At 33.9% G+C, this 26,199-nt stretch overlaps 3 protein-coding genes across 3 annotated transcripts; all 3 read left to right on the top strand.

Annotated features, from left to right (window-relative positions):
- The first annotated feature begins 1,126 nt into the window (after nucleotides 1-1,126).
- LOC108680685 lies at nucleotides 1,127-5,768 on the top strand. Its single transcript, XM_018169567.2, has 2 exons — nucleotides 1,127-1,749; nucleotides 4,766-5,768. The coding sequence occupies exons 1-2, from the start codon at nucleotides 1,345-1,347 to the stop codon at nucleotides 5,456-5,458; spliced, it is 1,098 nt and encodes a 365-aa protein (XP_018025056.1). The 5' UTR covers nucleotides 1,127-1,344; the 3' UTR covers nucleotides 5,459-5,768.
- A 2,064-nt stretch (nucleotides 5,769-7,832) lies between these two features.
- Nucleotides 7,833-24,851, top strand: LOC108680678. The gene is made up of 3 exons (XM_047884785.1): nucleotides 7,833-9,494; nucleotides 13,844-14,168; nucleotides 24,760-24,851. The coding sequence occupies exons 1-3, from the start codon at nucleotides 7,929-7,931 to the stop codon at nucleotides 24,849-24,851; spliced, it is 1,983 nt and encodes a 660-aa protein (XP_047740741.1). The 5' UTR covers nucleotides 7,833-7,928.
- LOC108680677 (ankyrin-3-like) lies at nucleotides 19,251-23,509 on the top strand. The gene has a single exon (XM_018169558.2). It carries the CDS (start codon nucleotides 19,370-19,372, stop codon nucleotides 21,986-21,988), a length of 2,619 nt encoding a protein of 872 aa, XP_018025047.2. The 5' UTR covers nucleotides 19,251-19,369; the 3' UTR covers nucleotides 21,989-23,509.
- Nucleotides 24,852-26,199: the final 1,348 nt, after the last annotated feature.

Raw genomic sequence — 26,199 nt, 5'->3', positions numbered from 1 at the left:
GGGTTCGATCCCAGTTACCTGTGACAGTTCTTGTTAAATCAGCGAGGAGGTCGGGCGACTAATAATTGGAGCAGTGGGTTGCGTATTCAAGACTCGCGGCAAGCTGTGAAAATTCTGTGACGTTAAAAATTGGCAGCAGTTTTAATGGCCTAATCTTGTGCGCAGACATCGCGATTATTATTAAAGTGACTCCTCGAAAAAGTCGTAGAGATTTTAAACACTTGACGTGAAGTCCGTCTAACAGTGGATGATGAACCACCGCGACGGACCGTCTACCGTACAACTGGCACCCCTCCTCTTGGCCGCTATAATATTGTATCTCATTATTTTAGAATTTATACTGAGTCGACGTTTTAATTTGATTTGTGTGTTAGCATATAGCGTTTTGATTTACGTGAATCAATATTCACTGTGTATCAATTGAATTAACCGGTGGACCGCTGGGACCTGGTGGGTTGTGTTTCAAGATCATCTTGCGTTCGGTTATGAACTTTTATATCAATTTAAATAACTTGCTAATAGCCGTTCAAATTTTACTAAAGTGTTTAATTTTATCAGTAAAATCCTCACTAAGCATTACCGTATAAAGGTGCTTGTACTTGGAGATAGTTTTAGCGGCGAGTAACAGCCGTGATGTGCGAATCTACGCCGCCCCTTGAGTTCGCATTACAGTCCCATTATACTCCAAGTCATCTCTCTGTCCAACACAGCATTTTACACTCACTCTTCTACGATGATCGATAACGTTTTTACTCTTCTCCGCTGGAGTATTAAAAATTTCATCAACTATTTCATCACAGGCCTCCTTAATTAAACTCGCAATTACTATCACGTTCAATATTATTTCACTGAGCATAGAGTACACGCGACGGCTTCTGACGACGCATTGGCGCATGAAAATGAGAAAATACTATTATGCTAATACTTTTCTCAAGTATAAAAACGTTTTAATAAGTAATACTAGAATAAAAATTATTTCCGTCCATACTCTCGGTTCAAACTTTTCCAGTGTAGAAGTATATTTTAGCTAATATTTTCTCCGTGTATAAAAAAAGCTATAGGCTAAGCCGATATAATTAGATTAGAAATTATTTGCAGCTAATACTCGCGGCTAAAACTTGCACCCGTGTAGAATCGTTTGTGTTTTGCACCGGAAGCGGAAAGCGACACTAGTTAGGCTGCAGCAACTGTTATGTGAATTCGTGCCGCTCTTTATCCTGCAGTTTCTGACAGAGATCAGGCTGTCAATTAAACTATAAAAAATAATTTATCCTGCAGGCTGCGTTGGCACTTGGCAAAGTGCCATTACACAACCATAAAAAAGTGCCATTCGTGTTCTGAACAATGTCTTGTTTGAACGACGGCGGCGTTGTTTATAAGAAGCATGTAAAGTGGTGTGCAGACGATATCGAGTTGTTCTTAGAGATATTCAAGAGGTACGATGTACTATGGAATGTTCATCATGACGACTACTCCAAGTTCTCCAACAGCATTAAGCGACAAAAAGCCCTTTTGAGACTGAAACAAGAACTCGTTTGTCATGGGTTAGTCGTTCCCGATCTTGCATTTCTGAGGGCCAGAATAAGGAATATTAGAGCAACATACAGAAATGAATTAACGAGAATAATCTCTTCAAAAGCAAATGGAGCTGCCGCAGAAGACTGGTATGTGCCAAAGCTCTCTTGGTTCAGAAAGGCTGATGCATTTCTGAGAATTGTTGTTACAACTCAACCATCCCAGTCTAAATTGGTAAGTCAACTTACTTCAAATACTAAAGATGTTCATTCAATAAGTATACAATTTGAATTTGTAAAATTGTAACAGAATTTAAATTTTTTGGTCTTCTCATTCCCACTGTCTATCAAGAGTATCAACATGCAAAATTTTAACTCTGAAAAAATTACCCTCTTGACTTATGATTATGACCAAATCAGTTCTCTATGCATTTTTGCATTATTATTGGTGCTTAGGTGTTATGGCATCAAAGCCTCGCGGGTTAAGGTATGATGTTCAAAACTTCAAAAAAGTTATTACTAAATTTTTCACTTCATTACTGGTTTTTTATTTAGAATACCGGTATGTTTACAATTATATACTGGCTTCTTTCATACTGTAAAATGAGATCTTTTAGGTCAAGATGTGGTATTGTTGTTGAAGCTTTAATAAGGCTCTCTCAAACTCAATGCATACTGCATACATAATTTAAAGTCTAACTCTAAGGTAGTGGCTAGTCCTACTGTCCTAGACTCCTAGGCTAGTGAGTGCTATTCCACTGCTATAAAACGGATAATTGAAACTATTGTGTGATTCGATAAAAGAAAACCCTGTTGCCTGTTAATGTGTTATGCAAAAAATTCTTGCCTTAGAGAAATTATGTTGATGGCTCTTGAACTTGAAGTACCATGAGACATGAGTCATGAGGAAATCTACAAATGCAATAAAGAGATATTTTATATATTTACTATAAGACTATTTGTATCACAAAAGGGTGAAAGCTAAAAGTGACCTAAGGTTATTTTGAGTGCTGACTAAAATCCAGAAGCCTACAGGCATAGTGGCAAAGCAGACTGCATAGACTTTTTTTAGACTCTTCCTCAAGTTCAATTTTGAGTCCGATAAGTAGACCAGTAAAGTATCAGGAATACCAGCATTATCACACATAAAAATTAATTTAGATCTTGAGTAGGTAAATTAGGAAATTATAAAAGAACTTATTCCAAAGAATACCTATCTGGTTTGACGCTATGCCATCCAGCCGATGGGACAAGACCAGGTTCATGAAGAATAAAGCACTGCAAATCATGTGAAATGTTGAAAAAAGATTACCTATTTCTGCCTATCCATTTTTTCAAATTTATCTAGAAGAAATTCTTCCATCCTGCACATCAGGGTGGTAGACTCATGGAAAAAGGAATTTTTTAATCCCAACTTATGGGCAGAGAATGCACTAAAATATCCAGAAAACATTTTTACCAAATTTCTTTCAATTTACTTGACAAATCTGATTTGTCAAGTCAGGTGGACCTTTGACCCGAGAAGGAAATTTTTCTACTTATGAATGAAATCTCACAGCCCCGGCATAGCCAATTTTTTATACATTTGGAATTAATGCGGCCCAATAGTGCAGCCTTATTGACAAATGACAATTAGATAAGAGATAATTCACCTGGTGGGAATCTTGTGGCTCCAAAAATGGGGAAAGTTCTAGACGCGGCTCAAATGGTAGATATGTTCCATTCTAGTACTTGGCCCTTGTATTCAAGTCATAGTAAACTGTATTTTTTGGTCCAACTAAACAATAGAGAACATAGAATGCTTTGAAACATACTGGAACATATAAAATGTTTTTACCAATTTTTTTGTCAATTTACTAGATAATGTCATGTCAGGTCTAGTATTTCTAGACCTGTGTGTTCAGATAACAGAAAATTTCTTTTTTGTTACAAGTAATCAATAGAAAATGCTTTAGAATGTCCAGAAAACCTAAAATATTCTTTCTGAAGTTTTTTAACTTAGAAAAATTTGTGTCAGGTCTGGTACACTCCAAGCTGATCCAGGGCTCCTGGACCCGCATATCTGAGTCACAGAAAAATGACCCTGAGACCCTGATGTGCTTCTCAGAGGAGTTTTTTTGTATATTTGAAAATTTCATATGCAAAGCTTTTACCAATGTTTCTGATAATTTATTGCCTATCACTTTTTTGTAAACTTGATCCAGTGGTCCTATCTAGGTTCAGGTTTAAGTCAGTACCACCAACTATCACCCTACTGATCAGTACTCACTATCCCTTTTGATCAGTACTAATAACCTGATGATAATGTGTATTGTGTGATAGTCTACATTGATCTTGAAGTGCCATCTATGAATAGTAGATTTTGCAACTGCCATTCACAATGATTTTACTTCAGTTGCAATGTATTAAGCATTCTTGATCTTTTTTGTGCCTCTTCAGTCTGGGCTTTTATATCATGATATTTTAATGGTCATTATTATCAATAAATGAAATTTAACAGGGGAAGTTGAATCAAATTGCACTCTACAGAGTTAAATAATTCCAAAAAACAATTTCAAGAACTCATCATCTTCTATAATAATGTAATCAGGAGGCAAATTCTATTTTTGTGTTCATAAATGTTTGCAGTAGGGGATTAAAGAATACTTCCATTAACTGCCTGTTTATTTGTGCTTACATCAAAGAATTACTTTACAGACATCATTGGTTATAGCACATAGTATTATGCTGCAATCCTACTTTGTAGTTTGGACAATTTGTGCAATTTCCTGTGTGCTTGAATAATTTTTGCTTACCATCAACTACACAGCGCCACCACAGCTTGCCAAACTCCAAATTGGTTATGAAACTCAATTTTTTCCTTCTGTCGTCAAGAGTTTTGGGAACCTCTAACTGGGTTAAGGGCAGGGTGGCCCAGTGGTGACAGTTTAGAGTAGGTACCAAGATTGGAGCAGAGAGGCGCGGGTTCGATCCCAGCTCTCTGTGCCAGTTTATGGTCAGAATCGGCAAGGGTGCCTGGCGGTTGAGCAAAACAGAATTTGTAGCAGTGAGTTGCATGTTTGAGACTGCAACAAGCTGTGAATATTTTGCAATCGATATCAAGAATTGGCCTATGGCCTAATAAATGCTGAAGCCAATATTATTATTATAATACAAATTCATTTAGTTTAGTGATATATTAAATCCAATCTAGACACTGCAATGTAGACATTTGCAAATTGCTAATAAATATTACTTTTGGATTGTTTCAGAAATCCACCCATGAAGATCTTGGATTTACAGAAGAAGTATCAGTAGCTCTGGATTTAAATGAAAAGCAAGATACCCGATATCTCAATGATAATAGCCTTGTAATTAACGAGAGTACTGAAAGTGAAACAGCAACATCAGTAAAACAGAACCAAATTGCAATGCCAACTGCAAAGAAGAGAGGGATTTCAGAAATTTCTAGAGAAGAAAATGAAACTTTCTTAGAAACAGAAAATAAAGCGGAAAATTTGGTTAAAAGAAATTTACTTGCGATGCCAACTGCAAAGAAAAGAGGGGTTTCAGAAATTTCTAGAGAGGGAAATGAAACTTTCTTAGAAACAGAAAATGAAATGAAAAAATTGGTTAAAAGCAATTTACTTGCAATTCCAACTGCCAATACAAGTAGGATTTCAAAACTTTCCAAAGTTGAGAGAGCTATAGACAAATTACAGAAAATTGATAAAAGTAAACCATTGTGTTCCAAGAAAGTTTTGGATGAATATGATGTATTTGGTCAACATATTGCCAATCAATTAAGAAAACTTCCTATGAAAAGCTGGACAATATTACAAGAGAAGATGCAGAGCCTCATCACCAAAGAAATACTAGAAAACGTATCAGTACTTGAACCTATCACTAATAGTTCTACATCCCCATTTGTAAATACATCTTGGCACCAGTCAAGTGAGACATAAGAAACTACCATATACCATAATACCATTTGTCATAATACCATATAGGTGCCATAATGTCATTCCCATTTCTAATGTACTAAAGGTTTGAGATCTCAGAATTAATCAATAGTTTCTTATCATGTGATGACCAGAGCTGAGGTTTATACCATTTAATCTTATTTGCATTGAAAGTTTTCAAGTATAATGTGAGAAAATGTTGATAAATATTTTTTTCACCTTGTCTTCATTTTGGATCTTATTCATCTGAGTGGGTCTTGAATAAAGCTTTAGGTCAAGATAATACAATTTTAACATTGGTCTACAAACATAAATATGCAATCACTTTGTTTTATTTGTAAAATTAAATATTTTATTATATTTTTTGAATCGTAATTTTTTTGTAATCCACTTTTACAATTATGATTCTGGAGCTGTAATGGAAATGTCCTATTCTTCTCCCTTGAACCTCTATCAATGTAATTGGCAATAAAATGTATTTGAAAATCCATTGTAAAATGGCTACCTCTGAGCAGTCTTGCAGTCCATTCTTAATTATAAAACTGCATGAATAAATCTTGAAATTATAGTAACTGTACCAATTATTAATAATACTGGACTAATAGTAATTAATAGTGTAATTCACCTGTCACTAAATCCCTCAGAATGGCCTTGAGATTTTTTTACATTTATTGTATTTATTGTAAAAGCATCTCTTATTGAGCCTATGGCTCCATTATGTCAAAAAGCTCATTAAATGTTTGTATAGTACCATTCTCAAGTATCTCTTATATGCTAAAGGATCTCCCATCAATGTTTCTCAAAGCAAAGTTGTTGATGCTCATCCATTATCTTGTCATACCCAGTGTCATCCTTCCCATGCATTTCCCCAAGCTTCCCCTCCAAGTTTTGCTGCCTCATAACATGGAAGCTATAATATTTTTATGGACTGCTCTATCAAAAGCATTCTTAAGCATTATTGCTGTCACAGGCCATATTCTTTCAATTACTGCACACTTTGCTCTATAGCTTCTAACCACACTCTTGCTGCCATTGCCAAGAAAATGCTAGACTCTATTAACTGCCTTGTGCATCCGTGACTCTTAGTCATTGCTACAAGCTGCCACAGTATGCTCTGTCTATATGTATATTTACTGTTGTGAGGAACCTCTTTGCAAGGAAGCAGGATTCTCCTGCTAGGGGTCCTTGCAAACCCCCATTCCTGAGGTGCAAAACTTATGAAATCATAACCGAGTTTAAGTGAGCTTATCCTTGATACATATTTTTGATGCTTTGAGGCATCAAAAATATGATTCATAAACCAAATATAGTCATAAACCCTCTATTTGCATTTTTATGGTAAAATATCATTGAAATCTTTTCCCACCACAGTGCACCAACCTGGATTACTAAGTTTGTCATACCATGAACTCGTGTGCTACAGAATCACCAGCAGCTCTTCTTGTGATACAGCAATTTGGCTAATTAATTAATTTTCCTATAATGAGAAGATAAAATTTAAATAATTTAACCAAATTGAGTTATCCTGATATTTGTTTCATTTACTGGTATTAATAATAAATATTCTAATTAGTTTTATTCACAAACAAACATTGTCTGTTTCTTAACTATCAAACACGTTGGTAATCTGGGTGGTGTACCTTTTAATACAAAGAATCAGGTCATAACGCTAGTTAATAAAACATTGCGTTCCATGCTTAGGGTTAAGTATGATGTCAATAATATTCCTTTGACTTGCACTAGTGAATTATATAAGCAGTCTAAAATCTTGAAACTTGACGATATGTATAAATTTGAGTTTTTAAATTCATGCATAGGTAACTTTTCCATGATGATCGTCTTTTTCAGTCTGCCTTCACCTCTCTTGTCCCTCAACATTCCCATAATACCAGGGGCGTAAGATTTAACTTGCCAACAGTTTGTCTAGAAATAGAAAAAAGCGGTACTGTTTTTAACTGTGTCAAATATTTTAATGAATTGCATGAAAATTTTAAAAAAGATTGTTCTAAATTACTTTTAAAAACAAAATTTCATAAATTTATTTTTAACCAGTATTAATTTGACTTTGTTTGCCATGAAGATTCTGAATATTTTTTAATCAATATTCCAAGTTTTTACCTGTCTTTAATCATTGTTATAATCATTGTCTTTAATCATTGTTGCTTAATTTTAGTGACATCCCATTATCAGTTTTCTTGAGGCTTTTTTCCTTGTATGTGTTTAATTTAGAAACTTTCTGTTGCTCTTAACTTCTTTGACTTATCATTGGAATAGGGTTTTAAATCACCTCTGTTGCCTGCGAAGCTTATCTGCTTATGGGCATTCACTTGGATGTCTCTATTATTTTATAAATGTTTTTCTTTTTTTCTTTTGAATTTTAACTAGAGCTTCTTTGTGAATAAAAATCAATCAATCAATCAAAACACAGCATCTCTTTATTGAGTAGATACATGTTGTTGCTGCTTAGTTCAACATGGCTGCAGAAAGTTCAGGCATCATATCTGCATTGGCAGTAAATGGGTCAACTAAGGACAATTATGTCATGCGTGTGGTTGAAAAAGAAAATGATGGACAAGTTAAGAAACTCATTGCAGAGGAAAAGGCATCTGTTGCAATCCCTAAGAATAAAAGAAGAACTGTTGTGCCAACCAGAATCTTTGAACGCTCAAAGACAGATTCAGAAGCCAGTAAATGCAGTGTGTGTTGTGCCAGAGCAGGTTCAGACTTGTATAGGAGTTCTACTGTAGGCTTGTCAAACTCCAACAGATTTAGGAAAAATATTGAAAAGAAGAGAATAAATAAAAGATCTGTAACAACAAGACAAAAACGCCATAAAGATGAGTTCAAGCGCCTTGTTGATGCAAGGCTTTGCATGGAAAGGCAGAGAGTTCTGACATTTGAGAGCTATGATGATAAACTAATGAATTTCAATGTATACCTCCAATCTTTTGAAGAATACTGCAAAAAAAATTTCAGACATGCTCCACGATTCTGGATTTGTGAATTACAAAATAAATTACAAGGAGATACTCTGACTGCTTTCAAAACCCTGAGATCAGTGAATGATTCTTATGAAAGCTTGAAGCTCAAGCTGGTTAAATGGTATGACAAACATCGACTGGCTAGGAAAAGTAATGATCGCAGCCAGTTTGTCTACGCTAATTTCATCAAAGCAGAAAGCATGCACTCACTAGCCACCAGACTTGAGAAGTTGTTTCAAGTGGCCTTTCCTTGCAAAGACGTCAACACCAGCAAAACACTGCGAGAGAAGTTTCTATCAACTCTGCCAAGGAACTTGAAAGAACTTCTGAAAACTCAAATTCTAGATCATGGGATGTCATGGAAAAAAATACAGTGGAGTGATGTGAAGCAGCTCTCCAGTTACTGTGATATTGTTAAGTCTTGTGACTACCACAATTCAAACATGGAAGAAAATAACTGTATGGTTAATGAGAAGTATAATGACAGTAGAATTTATTGGCAATGTTCAGAAAGAACTTCCAAACACCCCTCGGGTAAAAATTCAAAATGTTTTCACTGTGGTCGCATGGGACATGTGGAGGCTGAGTGTCGATCAAAGTCTGGGGCCTGTTTCACATGTGGCTCATTTGATCATTTTTTCTATAATTGTCCCCTATATAAATTCCACCATAGTACTCAGTCAAGCAAAGGTTGTACTGAAGAATCTTCTCTTGCCCAGAAAACTTCCACATCAGCATTAAGGGTTGTGAAACAAGGAGGCATCAATTTAAAACAAGGTAACCTTCAAAGGTTTTTGTCTGGCTACAAATTTGAAAGAGACGCATGGTTCAATAGATACTCATTATTAGAAGATGAAGCAGAAATTGAGGATGAAGATGAAAATTTTGAAAATGATCTGGTATCTCAGAAACAGCTGTGTACCATCAAAATCACTGCCAAGAAAATAACAGCCAAAAAACGTTCTTCAGTCACTAAATCAAAGTCAACGATCACAAGCAGGCCAAGATACTTTGGACCCAGAGGTCTACATCAGGAGTGTTCCAGTGAAGTCTTAGAGGTGAGGAAAAATTATTTAGAAGTCAATAATGCATTTGCTTCATCTTCTTATGTCTAATCTTGCATTGCAGGAACTACTCCTCAAATAAGATATCTCAATTTAAGTTAATTTTGACAATAACATCTCAGGGTTTATAATTAGAGGACAGACCAATTAAGCTATTTGTGGAATATACATTATGAATAGAAAGGAGCTTAAGGACTGTCCCATTGTTCAAAAATATGTTAAGGCTTATCAAATGCAAGTTATAAATCATAAATTCTGGTAATTGTGAATTTGATGGCTTGTTGAATGTATACTAATTGTGAGGAAGAAACCAATAAAGTACCTTTTCCATCCCAATATTCCTGGATCATAGGCAATTTTTAATCTTTAATAATGCCTGGAGAACAAATTTTTTTACAACTGCTTAATGACAAACTTCCCCCCTACCAAATTTAAGTTGATATAATACCCTATGTGACACAACCCTCTGTCTGAGTCACCAACACAACACAGTTGCTCTCTATATCAGAATTGGTTGCATAGAGTTGCTATTTTTTGACTACTTCTGGGCTGAAAAGTTTAAATTATTTTTTAAGAAAACTCTTCAGCTCCTAGCTTCAGCTTTGATGATATGTTGAATTCTTTCTCTTTGAAGTTACAACACTTCTCTTTAACTTCACTTCTTGTTGTTTGTCTGTCAGCTACAAATCTTATAATTGATATTTACCACACTTCTACCTGTCCAATCGATCTGAAATTTTGCACACTTGCATAAAGTTGGAGACAATGTATGAATCAATTAACAGAATAAATAATTTTATAAATTAAAAATTTTTTTTTCATTATTAAACAAATTTAAAAATAATTTTGTCTGCTCCAAATCTTATAATCCACATATGACACAATTTGACCTGTCCAATCGATCTGAAATTTTGCACAATTGCATAAAGTCAGAGACAATGCATGAATCAGTTGACAGAATAGAATTTACAAAATTTTGATATCTTAAAAAAATTTGCAAAATAATTTTTTTTAACATTTGAAAATAGAATTAGAAATTCATTGTACATGTGTAACATCCATGACACTGGATTCTTCAGAAATGTCTTTAAAAAAAATTTTTAAATGCATATTATTTAATTACTGCACATGTTTATGAGTTCATAGTTTTAGTTTTATGAATACTTTCAACAAAAATTTGTTGTACAATTTGGAACTATTTATTGACCAGGTTATGGAAAATTTGGCTACAGATGCCAAGTTGCATTGCAAGAGTAATTTGTATGATGAAATAGGGATGGATATGCTGATGAACTGACGTCCAAGCTTCAATTAACAATGCCATCAAATCATTTCAAATGGGGTAATAAAGGACAGGCAGGGTAAATTGGGACAGTCATTCAACATTTTGTAGAAATGTTGTAGCAGCTAAACTAATAAAAATATTGCAAAACTAAAGATAGTGGCATAAAGTTCAACATTCTTACTATCTATGTAGCATAATGCAAGTTAAAAAATCATACATTTACCATCTCTAAAAAATCCCTGAAAAAAAGTGTGAAATTTTGAAAAAGTACCTCTGCTAAGGTCTGTAGCAGAAAAAATATTTACCATATTAAAAAATTTTACTTACATAAAAGTTGCACACAGTTGTTGTTGGCTTAAAAACGTGATTGACAGAATTAGCACATCTCGTTCCAAAAAAAAATGGCGGCCAGTTCAGCAAGATGGGGTAATAAGGGCCACTCCCTTGGGGTAATAAGGGACACCCCTAAAAATGCATTTACAGTAGAACCTCAAATAGCAAAGGCTCCAGTTATCAAAAAATCAATTAACAACAAAAAATATTGATTACATTTACCTAGCTCAGCAAAAAAATTCACTTAACTAAAAATTACTGCATCAGTCATCACAAAGCAGTACATAGAATGTCAAAGATAGAATTGTGCACTGGGCAACATAGAATGAAAAGTAATTAACCTAAACTATGATTTATTTCTCCAAAAAATATGATGGTTGTCACTAAAATATTTCTTTCTGTTGTAGGTATGTTTTTATGATCTTTTTTTGTTTTAGTGAATTCACTTGACCCGATTAAAATGGTGTGAAATTACAAGCAGTCCTGTAAGCTTGTTGATACAGAAGAAATGCTATATGGCTGCTGATATGAAGCTTGCAGTGGACAAGGTTTTTATAAATGCTCTATGGCATGTTCATGGATACAGTAATATCACATCAATTATAAGGTAATGTATGGATATGGTACTATCTTACCAATAAAGGAAAAACAAGTAAAAATTTCAGAAAATGTCATTTATTCTACATCTACATCATCTAGAAAGGAAAAGGAGGACTTCAGAGTACTGTTAGTAATGGATGAGTACACTCTCAAGAATTTATTTTAAATAACTTTAAATAACTTATTTTAAATAATTTTCAGGAATTTATATTTAATAATTTGTTGTGAAATGGATGATAATTCAAGATTTAATCAAAATTGAGATACATGTTGAATAATCTTCCAGGAATAATTACCAAGTGGAGCTGGTTGCCAAAAAAATATGCTAGAGAAACTTCTGAGCTTAGCCACCCTCTGGTTGAATATGAATTCATTTCCATTTGAAATTGACAGCTAGACCACCTAGAATTGAGAATTGTATAATTCTTTGCCTGAGCAAAATTCATGCTCAGATCTACTTAGCTGGCTGCGGTAATAAATGGGGTAATAAGGGACAGTTTTGAGCATTTTTTGTCAACTTCTTACCATGAAACATTTCACAAACAAGTTTGAGCTCATTTTAAAGCTCTTTGCGATGGCTATCAAATGGCATCTTCAAAAAAAATTCCATATGCTATTCATAAGGTGCCAGACGCAAGATAAAAGCATCCCAAATTACCCCTGGGAATGGGGCAATCCAGGACACTTAAAAATAAAACTCAATTTTAAAATGTTTGAAGCATGCAAAGTGTACTAATCCATTACTAACAGTACTTTGAAGTCCTCCTCTTCCTTTGTAGATGATTTTGATTTGGAATAAATGACATTTTCTGTTTTTTTTACTTGTTTTTTCTTTATTTATATGATATTACCATATCCATACATTACCATATTGTTGATGTGATATTATTACCGCATCCACGAACATGCCATTGAGCATTTACAACAACCTAGTCCACTGCAAGCTTCATATCAGTAGCTGTAAAGCATTTCTTCTGCTTCTTTCTTGCATTTCTTAGAGCAGAGAGGTGTGGGTCTGATCCCAGCTCTGTGCATCAGTTTCTGGTCAGAATTGGCAAGGAGGCTGGGTGTTCAAGCAAAGCAAAATTGAAGCAGTGAGTTGCGAGTTCAAGCCCGCACCAAGCTGTGGATATTTTGCATTGGCAACAGGCCTCCAGCCTAATAAACGCTGAAACTGCTATATTATCTGTAAGCTTACAAGACAGCTTTTAATTTCACACCATTTGAATTTGGTTCATGTGAATTCACTACAAGAAGAAAAGATCATAAAAACATAACTGAAATGGAAAGGAATATTTTAGTGACAACCATCACATTTTTTGGAGAAAAAAATCATAGTTTAGGCTTATTACTTTTCATTCAATGTTGCCTGGTGCACAAATATGACATTCTATGCACAATTTTGTGATGTCTGAACTGAAATGGAAAGGAATATTTTAGTGACAACCATCACATTTTTTGGAGAAATAAATCATAGTTTAGGTTTATTACTTTTCATTCAATGTTGACTGGTGCACAAATATGACATTCTATGCACAATTTTGTGATGTCTCATGATGCATTAATTTTTTCTTGAGTGAAATTTTTTTGCTGAGTGAGTTAAATTTACTGACAAATTTTTATTGTTAATTGATTTTTGGGTTAACTGGAACCTTTGCTAACTGAGGGGTGCCCCTTATTACCCTGGGGGGATGTCCCTTATTACCCTGTCGTGCGGAAATGGCCGCCATTTTTTTATGAGATGCAAATTCTGTCAATCATGTTTGTAAGCCAACACCTGTGTGCAACTTTTATGTAAGTAAAATTTTTTAATATAGTGTATATTTTTTTTTCTATAGACCTTAGCAGAGGTACTTTTTCCAAAATCTCACTTATCACACTTTTTGAGGGATTTTTAGAGGTAAAAAATGTATGATTTCTTAATTTGCTTTATGCTACATATATAGTAAAAATGTGGAACTTTACATTACTATTTTTTGTTTTTCATTATTTTGATTAGTTCAGCTGCTACAACATTTCTACAAAATATGGGATGACTGTACCAATTTACCACACCCATCATTTATTACCACGTTTGATGGTATAGTATCATGCAGAGAATTTATTTTAATTTTTATGCTTGCAGAGGAGTGTTGTGGATAAGAAAAGAAGGCCTTACTTATCCAAAATTCAACACTCATCATCTAGCAGAAAATTGAAAAGTCAACTGCCAGAGGGAGCAGCACACTGTAGCAAACTTTCTGTTCCCTATCCAAGTGACATGAAAAATGTTCAATCTTCAGCAATGACTAAGATCAACTTGCATGAAAACCTGTCAAAGAAACCTGAAATGGATTACTTTAAAGGTAGAGGCTATGCTACTGCTAAGAATGAAGATGCAACCAAATTAGAGCACTCCAGCGGCAATCCAAAAATGCAGCATGGTGATGAAAATTCCACTTCCTCTAATGGTATGTACTATTTGCAATCATGTATTATGCTTCACCAGTATTTTAGAATTGGATAAAATATTTTATTTAATACTGTCATTCATGTTCTTTACTGCTGAGGGTGCAAAATTGTGTCATCATAGACAATTGTTTTCCCTGCATCTTAATTTGTACTAGGCCTTGTAGTTAAAATGATCTTTCTTCTTGCAGCTCCACCTTCAGAGAAGAAAACAAACTCTCAAAACTTCACCCTCACAAACAATAAAAGTAATGTAGGGCATAATAATATTTCAAACAACTTGGTGAAAACAACTGAAAATTGTCATACTCCCACTTCCATCAAGAGTAATACAAAAAATTATGCACTGAAAAATCAAAGACATTGGCTTTCATGTTTTGCACACTGTACACCGGAAGCTCAAATTTGCACATGTCTTCAATCAGATGATAGTAGTGATGAGGATAGGAAGGAAGCTGAAGATGCTGCACAAAAGCTAAAAAATAGTCAATTATTCCTAGCCATACGAAAGGAAAATTCTGTAGACAGAATTTTTGAGTTAAAAAAATGTTTAGATGAAGGAGCAGAGATTAATGCTCAAAATGCAAGGGGTAACACAATCTTGCATATTGCAAGTAAAAAAGGTTTTCAGAGTGTAGTAGAGTTTCTTCAGAAACAAGATAACATTAAGATAGATATTCATAACAAAGATGGTAAAACAGCACTAACTTTAGCAAAAGAAAATAATTATACCGAGATTATTGGCATGTTAACAAATGAAAAAGATTACATTGATGATGAGATGATGGAAGTAGTGAAGTCACTAGGATTAAAGTTGCCCATACCAAATGGTAAAATAACTCTTACTGAGGGCCAATTACAGCATTTGAGAAAAGTTGATAAAGAAGGTAATAACAAACTCATACAGGCAACTGCATCCAACCAAACCAAGGTGATTGAATTATTAATACGATGTGGGATTGATGTAAATTATCAGAACTTGAACACCAGACAAAGAGCTATAGATGTTGCTTGGGAAAATTCATACTATGATGCTATGGTAATTTTGTTGGAAGCAGATTCATGCTTTCCTAGAGACTTCACACTAGATGCTTTGTATCAAGATGATGACATTCCAGATACGTTGGAATTACTTGTTAGAGAAAGAGAAGTATTACACGAGTCAATAAAGAATAATGAACTAGAAAAAGTCATGGATTTTGTTTCAAAGCATGGAGTAACAAGAATTTTAAACAGTAAAAACCAATCTGCATTGGAAGTTGCAGCAGAACATGCAAGTGTTGATGCATTTAAAATTTTACTTTGGTTTCCTTTAGAATTGCCGAATGACAAAATAACCCCTACTGAGAAACAATTTGAGTTGCTCAAACAGGTTGATGAAAAAGGCAATTCACTGCTGTTGATAGCAGCTACACATGCAAAAAAAGATACTGTTGATTTTTTAATTCATATTGGATCAGACATTGATTACCAAAATGAACTGGGAGACAGGGCTATAGATTTGGCTTGGAGGAGTGAGCATTATGATGTTGTGTTAGCATTATTAAAAGCAGATTCTAGTTTTCCCAATGATTTTTCAGTAAATAATCTACATGAGAAAGATTCTGTTGAGAAAAAACTTAAACAGTTTATTGAAAGTAAAGAAAATTTACACAAGTACATCAGACAAGGTGATTTAGAATATGTAAAACATTTTATTACTTTTGATCAATCACGGTTTCACTTAAATTTTGAAGGAAATTCGGTACTTTTCACAGCTATTGAGAATGTGCAGTTTGAAATTTATTCATTTCTTAAGCATGAAGGATTAGCTTTTAGAACTGAAAAGGAAAATGAATGTGTGTGCAACCTCTCTGAAGGTGAAAAAGACATATTGAGAAGGGCTATGATTCCTTATTTTGCTATTATTGAGAATTCTCATATAAATTATTTAGTTTCAAAATCAAGACCAAAAAATTACATTGAAAATTTTCCAGAAAAAGTGAGGCTCTATTATGAGGAGTTAGATTCTATTCCCGAAGTTTCAATAATTCTTCAAGTTATTCAGTATGCAGATTACCTTGATATACTTTTTGATTTCAGTAGTAAAAACATTGAGGATATGGATCCTGTTGCAACAGGTGCAACAAAAGGAATAACAAATTATAAAGAAGGCAGAATTTATATTGCAGCTAATGTAGAAGAGAATAACATTTTAGGTACACTGTCACATGAGCTAACCCATCTTGCTATGTATATGGTATTCAAAAATGATTGTAATCCATATGCTAATACAAACACTAGAAAAAAACAAGATTTCTTGAAAATATTAGTGGACCTTAAAGAAGATAATGAAGTTAAAGGAATATCCATTAAGAATAAAAATGATGACATTTCAGAATCCCCAGTCATAATTGTTTTTAGGGCATTGAGATATCTGGAACAGGAGCAGCAATCTGAGCTAATAGTGAGAATTCCACATATTCTTGCACAATTTAATGATGAGGGAAGGACATGGCTCAACGCTGCAAATGGACCAATCAAAGACCTTTTTGATTACTACAATGATGTAGAAGAAGGAGGCATGACATATCTTTGCAATAAGTTTATTGAAAATAGTTTTTTGATCAAGCCTAAGAATGAAATTCAGGCTCTTAATCAAAGTGTTGGAGAAATAAATAATATAGTGAAAGCCAAAATAAATTTTGTAGAACCTGTAGATCTTGATTACTTTTTGGAGTTTCCTTCACAAAGCACTGTAGCAAATCAAGTTTTACTATTGAAAACTGAAAATACATTCCTAAGTATGCTTAGTATTTATCAGAGCTTAGTAAATAGAGGATATTCTATGCAAGATTGCTTACTTTTAGAATTCAGTTCATATATTAGCAAACAAGATGAACTTAATAAGGCTTTATATTCAGCAGGAAAAGTGTTATGTATACAATATGTACCTTGTTCAGCTAAGCAAGAATTGTTTAATGCATTAAAATCTTTATATGAAATTTTAAAGCAGAAGAAGAATAAAAAATTGATATTAATTATACATGAAAGGAATGCAGAGGAATTGGAAAATGCAAAAATATTGTTCAAAAACATGTACATAGAAAAATTGGATCAGAAATTTACAATGTGTGATATTGATGTAACATCACAAAAGAAGCTTTTAGAAATGGAGGTCAACTTTCAGGGAAGAAAGATAAGCTTAAATAAAATCATAAATGATGAAGATGAACATGCTAAAGAAAGTATAGGTTCAGAGATATTAGTTAAACTAATAAAAAACGATGAGGAAATTAAGATAGGGCATCAATTGGCTTCAAAAAATAAATGCTACATAGATCGTAAGTTCATTTGTGATGTAGAAATTAGCAGAAACATTGAAAATGATAAAGACTTAGAATTAGCTTATTCTAAGGAAGAATTTGAGTATTTGTGCAAGAATCATCCTGAAAGAAGTGTCCATTGGTTGAAGAAAGAATCCAAAAAATTAATTTGGCAACTATCTATAGGCAGCATATCTGATCTGCGTAAATACATTGAAGTTAGAAACAGCACTTGTAGATATCATCAGGAATTAGATTTGTTAGAACACACCTCACAACATCAAGCAGTTATCATTGCAGATATAGCAGGGATGGGAAAGTCTACAGTGCTAACTAGTTTAGCACAGAAAATAAAAGAAAAACACCCTGATCGATGGGTTATTAGAATGAATCTGAATGACTACACAAGAGAGCTAAAAATTGAGATGGATAACCATAGAAATAACAAGCCTAGTTTTGATTCCAGTGATGGCAGTAATGCAGTAAAGTTTTTATTAGACAATCTATTGAATTTTCAGGACCAACTGAAGCTGAGCACAGCTTTTGAAAAAGAAATATTCATGAATAGTTTCAAACAAGAGGGTAAAATGGAGATACTGTTTGACGGGTTTGATGAAATTAGTCCAACTTATAAAGATATAGTGATTGACTTACTGCAGGCATTTAAGAAACATAGTATGGCCAAAATATGGATTACTACTAGATCAATTTCTAATGTTGTGCTGGAGCTAGAAAATACTTTGGGGGTATTTTCATGTGCATTATTACCATTCTCTAATCCTGAGGATCAGTGTAATTTTTTCATTGGATTTTGGAAAGAAATTATTGATGCACAAAGAATAAACCAAAGCATTTTACTTGAAATTGATGAAGGAATAATCATGACGTATGCTAAATCATTGATTGAATTATTAACAAGAATTACCAGTGGTAACCAGCAGGAGTTTACTAGTACTCCATTGCATGCTATGATGGTAGCCAATGTTTTTTTTGAAAATAAATTAGAAGAAAATAATAAAACTTGGCAAGGGCTTAAAGAATTTCTAATTTCTGGTGATTTAGAACCTAGATTAACAGAGAAGCTTTGTATAGTTGATTTGTATGAAAATTTTGTGCAGTCAAAGTTTTATGATTTATATTTAGAAGAAAAAAAGGAAACAGATTTTACTAAGATAGGAATGAAAAGACTTTTTGACAAACAGTATCAAGATTTCAAAAATGATTATCAAATGCTATCAGTGCATTCCATTTTGACCAATGAAGATTTTCAAAAATTGTTCCCCAATAAAATGAAGCAAATAAATGATTCAATAATTAAATTCGAAGAAAATAATGAAGACATTGGTATTATAGAAAAAATTATACATGAAAGAGCAAATTTTGTACATTCAACTTTTGCGGAATATTTGGCTTCCATTCCAATGGCTGAAAAAATATTTTCAGCCTTTGCTACTGAAAGTCTATATTGCATTAACAGCCTGTTGCCTAACACATCATCAATATTTATTTCTAGTATAATTGGTCAAATGGAAAACAAATCCACAGAAACGGCCAATCTTTTAGGAGGAAGAACTCTGTTGAACTTTGTTGCTGAAAAGGGTTTTCTGAATTTTGTTAAATCTTTAATAGAAACAGGTTACAGTGATTGGCCCAAGCCTGATGAATTAGGCAAAACCCCATTGCATTTTGCAGCTGAGTTTGGTCATTTAAATATCATTGAGTATTTGTTAGATTATAATAATGATATACCAGAACAAAATATTTTAGAACATGGTAGTTTTAAAGATGAAAAATATAAAGATTCCAAATTAGTCAGATTCATAAACACTAAAGATATATATCAGAAAACTGCTCTTTATTATGCTGCCAAGAACCATAAAGAGATTGCATGTGATTTGATGTTGAGAGGTGCTGATTGCAATGAATTAGGTGAATATGGAAACCCATTTGCACTATATGTTGCTGATAAACTTCACCAAAGCTATGCAGATCAGGATAATAAACTAAGACCAATAGCTGAGAAAGTATTTATGGAATATCCTAGTGCAGTTATTAACTTCAGTGAAAGCTATGAATATCCTAGACTTTTAAGTTATTTTTTCAAATATGGACGACTTGAAGTAATTAAAACTTTGTTAAATGCTTTAAATGATGTAGAAAAAAAGACACGAATACTCAATAATGGTGATAATTCTTGCACTCCCCTAGGTCGAGTTAATGGGAGTGATATTCTTAGTGATTGCGACAGGTTAAAAATTACTAAATACTTATTACATAATGGTGGTATAAGAACCACTCACAGTGTAAGTATGGATTCCGATATCTCTAGAATTTTACTGGCTGCTACAAGTAATGGTCATATAAAAACCATGAAATACTTTATAGAAAAAGAAGACTCTTGCAATTATCACAATCACTTGTATCATGCACTTGAGAAAAACCAGGAAGAAATAGTTCATTTTTTAATTGCTGAGTATAGAAATGAAATAAGATATGAAGGTAACACTATTTTCCATTTTTCTGTCATGTCTACGGCTAATTTAACAATCATCAAATTTCTATTAGATGGGGTAAAAGATATCAATTCCCAAAATGATTTAGGTGAGACTCCATTAATGGTAGCTGTAAAGGCTCGTAGAGAACTGGAAGTGATAAAATACCTGATTGATAATGGATCTAATTTAAACTTGGAAGACAAAGCCAAGCATACACCATTGTATCATGCTTTAAAAGATGATCAGGTAGAAGTCATAAAATATTTGATACAGTGTGGTGCAAGACTTTCGAAGGACCTCAATTGTATTTTAACAAAAAACAGGTTACAATTTTTCAAAAACTCTGCTCAATTTGATTTGAATGGGACTAGCTACAATGGGCTTCCTAGGTTACAAAATGCCATCCGATATCATTATTTTGACTGGGCAAAATTTATAATACATCACGGTGGGAATGTCAATGTTGAAGACATCAATGGAAGAACCCCCTTACATGTTGCAGCTCAATTTGGCTGCTATGAAATTATGAGGTTATTGTTCCAGTTTGGTGCCATTTATGATAAAGCTGATAAAAGCCTCATTAAACCTGTTGATTTGTGCAAGTATCAAGAATTTTCCATGATGTTTGATGAACTGGACAAACTGTTTAACAGTCAAGATTTAGACAAAAGTTTCAATGCACTTGATCCAGCAAATTGGCTTGGCTGGACATTTAAAGATGCATGGGATCCAGGTAACCCCATGTTGTTCATGCTGAATGTAAGAAACCATGATGGAAAATCATTATTGCATATTGCTGCTATAATTAATGATTGCAATGCTCTTAAGACTCTGCTTAGTTACAATGATGCATATCTTCAACGAAAAGCAGATGAAGAAAACCTTGAATTTGATCCATATTTTTTACAAAAAAAAAATATAGAATATGGTAAAACATTCAAATACTATTTGCCTATTTCTGTTAATGTACTTGATTTGCAAAATAATTCGCCACTCCATTATGCTGCCCAAGAAGGTAATGAGAAATTGGTATCATTTCTTTTAGAACAAGGAGCTTCATATAATACCAGAAACAAACAAGGAAAAACTCCAAATGATCTTTCAAAAAAAGATAAAATAATACAACTTTTTTCTGATGTTGACAAACTATTTGATGCAGCTGAAGAAGTTAGTAATGACTTCACTGCACTCATTTCTCAAGAATTTAAGTATATAAATGTTAAAAATGAAAGTGCTAAAACACTGTTACATGTTGTTATTCTTTCTGGTAGGAGTAATGTTAATGTTATAAAATTTTTGCTCAAAAAAGGAGTGGATAAAAATTTTCCAGATATTAATGGCAACACACCACTCCACTATGCTGTTGAAAATGATAATTTTGAAGTTGTTAAACTCTTATTACGAGTGGGGGCTATTTATGATGTTAAGAATAATGCAGGGAAAGCTCCATTTGAGCTTGTAGACAATAGGAGTGCAACATTACTAACTTCAATTGATCACTTATTTAGTCTTATAAAAAGTGATAGCCCTGAGAGTATCATGAAAGAATCTATTATTACTAACCAGGATGATCGGTTCAACTTTATTCTCAATACCCATGATAATCAAGGAAAAACTATTCTATACTATGCTTCTAAATTTGGTTATTTAAATATTGTAAAATATTTGCTTCAGTATGGTGCCACCTTTGTTTTGATTACAAAAAGGTTTTCTAGTCCAGTAAAAGTTTTTCTGGCATCAATTTTAGAAATGTTTGATGACATAGATAGTGTTTATGAAATGGTAAGAAAGACTGATATACAAATCATCATCAATGTTCGCAATGTTGATGGTAAAACATTATTACATATTGCAGTAGAAAAAGGCAGTATCAAGCTTTTCAGACATTTAATAGAGAAAGGAGCCAATATCAATAGTGAAGACATTTATGGGAACAAGCCTCTTGATTGTGATCCATTGGGAGTAAAGGAAATCCTCCAAGAAATTGTTGAGATGAATCAAGTTGATCAGGTAAATTTCTAAAAAATTAAGGAAACTAATAATTTCTAAAAAATATAGCTATGATTTTAAACAGTAAAGAGAAGTTAAATTAGTTTCATTTATTGTAAGAATCATCAATGCAACTTCAACCTACTTTAAGTCAATCCTGCAATGTCAAATTGTTTTAATCATCTTACAGAATACGTGCATGTTAGTCACTTTTAGATATAAAATGTACTTGAAATTTCTGTTAGTGTTAACCTCAAAGAACATGGTACAATATTATCGGCACTTAAGAATAGGCCAAGTTTATCCTGCCACTGGTTTTGTTATATTTGTGATATGATGTATATTAAAATATTCCTTCATAATAAGCAATGATTTTTGGAACTGGGAGTTTCATTCTTACAGAAACGTGCGTAATGGCAAATTTTCAACCATGTAGCACTTTGTCCTGTGAGGACCCACTTAGAAAAATGAATGGGTTATTTTTTCAAATAGTGATCCACTATCTTACCCACTGCACAACCAATAACTGACGTAGCACTGGTGCATTTGATTGCTATGCCAAACTGGGTCAGTATGACCCACAAAAGAGCAAATATTGTATTGCTATTTGTAGGAAGTATCATTTACCAGAGTGCTAGCTGCGACTTCCAAGCTTGAGCTCATCATGGCTGTCGAGTATGACTCGCAGGCGGCTGCTACTTTCAAGTGTTCGTGTTTTTCAATTGTTAAGTTTCTTGAGTTGTTAACACTACGAAAAGTGAGTGCAATTTTATCGAAATAGCAACACTTTTTGTCCTCCATTGGGTCATCCTGACCCAGTTTGGTCAAGCAAACAAGCATATCACTGCTACGTCCGCTTTCTGCTTGTGTTGTAAATAAGGAAGTGCATGTCCATTCGGTGACACACTTCCCCCACTCAAAGGAAGTGTGTCACTATTTGGTGTCACTTCAGTTGCATGTAAAACCACTGGCGCTACCTCTGAGTTGTCGCAACTTTACATTCAACTTCTAGTACGTAACTTTATGTAAAATGGTTTGATAATACCACCGTTTGGAGTTGCGTCTACTTTGCTCGCTACATGTACCTAGGGGTGTTTTGATGATCTGGCCCCAGTGCCTTCTGCCGTACCTACTTCTAGCGTTTGCAACCAAGAATTTGCTACTATTGTATATATACAATTAGTATAGGATTCAAATTGTGAAGAAAACAACTGGTGCCTTCCACTTTGTTGCATCTAATGCCAGTGTTCTAAATATTTAATGCTGCGTTACTATGTTGTATTTTAGTAGAAGTATCTATAATTATTTGGTGCTTGTTTATATTTTCTGTTTGTTGTTAGTAGTGGTTGAGCTAGATGTTTACTTGGCTTGACTTGAAAATGATTGATGCCTCGTTTTGTATTTCTATACTACCTTAGCTTACGGGCAACACTGCACTTAATTTTAAGGTTATTTTGAGCCCTGACTGTTGCTGAGCATAAACTTGTTTTTACAATTAGTGCAATTGTGTAATTTCCTTTGGTTTTGATAAATCATTCTATAATAAACATGTGTTTTGAATTTCATTTCTCTGATTACCACCATTTAGGTACTGTACTATAATAACTATTGGATATTTTTCAAAGATCTACATCCTTAGGAATTTAACTTGATCTGGCAGAAGTAATTAATGTAACTTATCAATCACGATTGAAGTAATTAATGTAACTTATAAATCATGATTGATGTTCTGTTCCTGCCGGCTTTCAAGCTGACTTTTATCCATGCGTTTTATCATTTATTAATTAGTTACTGTACAAGTAGGTTACAATGTAGTCACAACATGACTGCAAACCATCTACAGTACAGTTATTACCAGCTTATTTCGCCAGCGACTCCTCGCCTGATGATGTATCCAACACGGTTTTTGAAATTGATACGTGATACCAATAATTGATACTGACTACTGCTGCATCACCAAGCAATTTCAGTAGAAAAAACTAGTAGCAAAAAATTCTATTATTACTTGTGTAGCAAGGCATGAATGTTTGCATCTGAAATAACTAAATTCTGCGAAACAATCCCTGATTGGGAGAAAATAATTATTTAACAGGAAGGCGAGAGCAATGTTAAGAGCCTTAGAGGTGCAAAAATTTCATGTTTGAATGCTATAAACATATTTAAATAGGAGACATAGTGGGTACCTGCCCTGCATTGAGAGCTCTAGTTTCACTGTAGTGAGGAAGGCTTCCTACATTGATGAAGACTTCAAGACTCCGCTGTCCATGAGGTTGTTGAAAAGGTAAGTGCTATTGTGATCTGCATTCAAATTTATTTAATAAATTTGAATGCCTTGAATTTTCACAAATTAATTAAATGGGCAATATTTAATATATTGCCCATTTAATATATAATAATATTAATAAAATACATTAATGAATATATAAAATATTTAATATTTTATTTGTATTAATTTTTCTCTGAATCCAAGAAAGAAATATGGTATCTAAGAACGTCAATACATCACAGATAATATTTAGCTTCCAGCTGCCTTCAAATCGCACTCAGTAACTGTACTATCCATCATAAAGCACCTTTATTACACATAAAAACTTGTATGCAATTAATATAAATGTTTGAAACAAATGATTTATCATAAAGTTAGTAAATCTATGTTTGTTTACAGACAAGTATGCAGATTATGCATAACAAAATAACCTAAATAAAACGTGCTTTTTCCGATTGCTTCTATACCGTTTCGTGTGCAGTTGATGAACAATAAAATTCAAAGTTTGTTTTAATTTGAAGAACTGAAATGATTGCAGGGAAGCTGCAGGACGTGAGGAGGACGCGAGTTCTGCAGACGGAGGCGCTGAAGCAGCAGCAGTGCAGCCGTCGCCTCCATAGAGGACGATGAGGAGGTCGTCTCTCCGCATGGGCGCGCCGCTGCAAAACATTTTTTAAATTTACAAATATTATTTTTGTGAACATGCGCGAATAATAAAATCCAGTTATCCGTTTCTCCATCAAAATTTAGGCTTTATGTGCGTGGTGTTTTTAGACGAAATTAAACTTAATATACATGCTTTCATCGTAGAGGTTATTGCACCAGGCTCCCTTACTGGGCATGCATAAACAATGAGTTGGTTGATTATACGCATGAGTAAGACGAAGGTAGCACCAACCTGATAAATATTTCTATAGAATGCTAATTTCATTACGTACGAAGCAATAATTATTGTTGCTGCAATAGGTTATATTGCTAGGTTAAACTGATGCACTAGTGAGCCATCTGCGCGTTGGTGTCACATTCATACGTCATTAGTGTGCTCTTGTGTAATTTATGCATGATGCTGAAAGATGGAAGATCCTTAGTATCCTCCCGTTATTTTACAATTTTTCACCGATACCGCAATTATTTATTTAAAAAACAATGTATGCATAAATTGACTGCGCTTTCACATTTGAACACAGCTCCACAACCGCTCATGGCTAATGTAGCTACATCGAAGGTATTGCTGCGAACTTGAAGGTTATTTCGTACCATGACTGTTGCTGCTACATCGGAGGTATTGCTGCGAACTTGAAGGTTATTTTGTACCATGACTGTTGCTGCTACATCGGAGGTATTGCTGCGAACTTGAAGGTTATTTTGTACCATGACTGTTGCTGCTACATCGGAGGTATTGCTGCGAACTTGAAGGTTATTTCGTACCATGACTGTTGCTGCTACATTGGAGGTATTGCTGCGAACTTGAAGGTTATTTCGTACTGTGACTGTTGCTGCTACATCGGAGGTATTGCTTGAAACATAGAGGTTATTTCGCGTTCTGTACAGCAGCAACAGTGACGATGCTGACTGAGCTCCTTCAGTATTCAAACTACATCAAGGTAACTGAGAGAATGGTACAATAATTATCTTAATTACCATGAAAATGTAGTTTAAGATGCGCGTTAGTTTAAAAAATTCACCTGCATTCCGTCAGCAGGGTTGCGTCAAGAAATTTGGGAACAAATAGGCAACCTCTGCACGCACGCAAATGACGTTAAAACGACGTTAATTACGAAAAGATTTTGTTGGAAAAAGTTAATTACGAATATGTTTCGTTGGAATAACGTTAAAACAACGTTATTTCAACGTCAGAGGCCTGTTGGATAGTAAGTTGCTTGGGTTTCTTTAACCTTATTTCCTGCTAGTGGCCGACGTGTCGTGTATGCAATATTTTGCAAGATTATCGTTGTTTCTGTTGCTGTACTTTTTCTTG

The sequence above is a fragment of the Hyalella azteca genome, unplaced genomic scaffold, assembly GCF_000764305.2.
Source record: "Hyalella azteca isolate HAZT.00-mixed unplaced genomic scaffold, Hazt_2.0.2 contig16202, whole genome shotgun sequence".
Lineage (NCBI taxonomy): Eukaryota > Metazoa > Arthropoda > Malacostraca > Amphipoda > Hyalellidae > Hyalella > Hyalella azteca.
This window is presented reverse-complemented; position numbering and strand designations above follow the sequence as displayed.

Coding starts and splice junctions, on each gene's coding strand:
- LOC108680685 (XM_018169567.2), top strand. CDS start 1,345: ATGTCTTGTTTGAACGACGGCGGCGTTGTTTATAAGAAGCATGTAAAG. Junction 1,750..4,765: donor AACCATCCCAGTCTAAATTG/GTAAGTCAACTT, acceptor GGATTGTTTCAG/AAATCCACCCATGAAGATCT.
- LOC108680678 (XM_047884785.1), top strand. CDS start 7,929: ATGGCTGCAGAAAGTTCAGGCATCATATCTGCATTGGCAGTAAATGGG. Junction 9,495..13,843: donor GTTCCAGTGAAGTCTTAGAG/GTGAGGAAAAAT, acceptor TTATGCTTGCAG/AGGAGTGTTGTGGATAAGAA. Junction 14,169..24,759: donor AAATTCCACTTCCTCTAATG/GTATGTACTATT, acceptor AAATGATTGCAG/GGAAGCTGCAGGACGTGAGG.
- LOC108680677 (XM_018169558.2), top strand. CDS start 19,370: ATGTTGAGAGGTGCTGATTGCAATGAATTAGGTGAATATGGAAACCCA.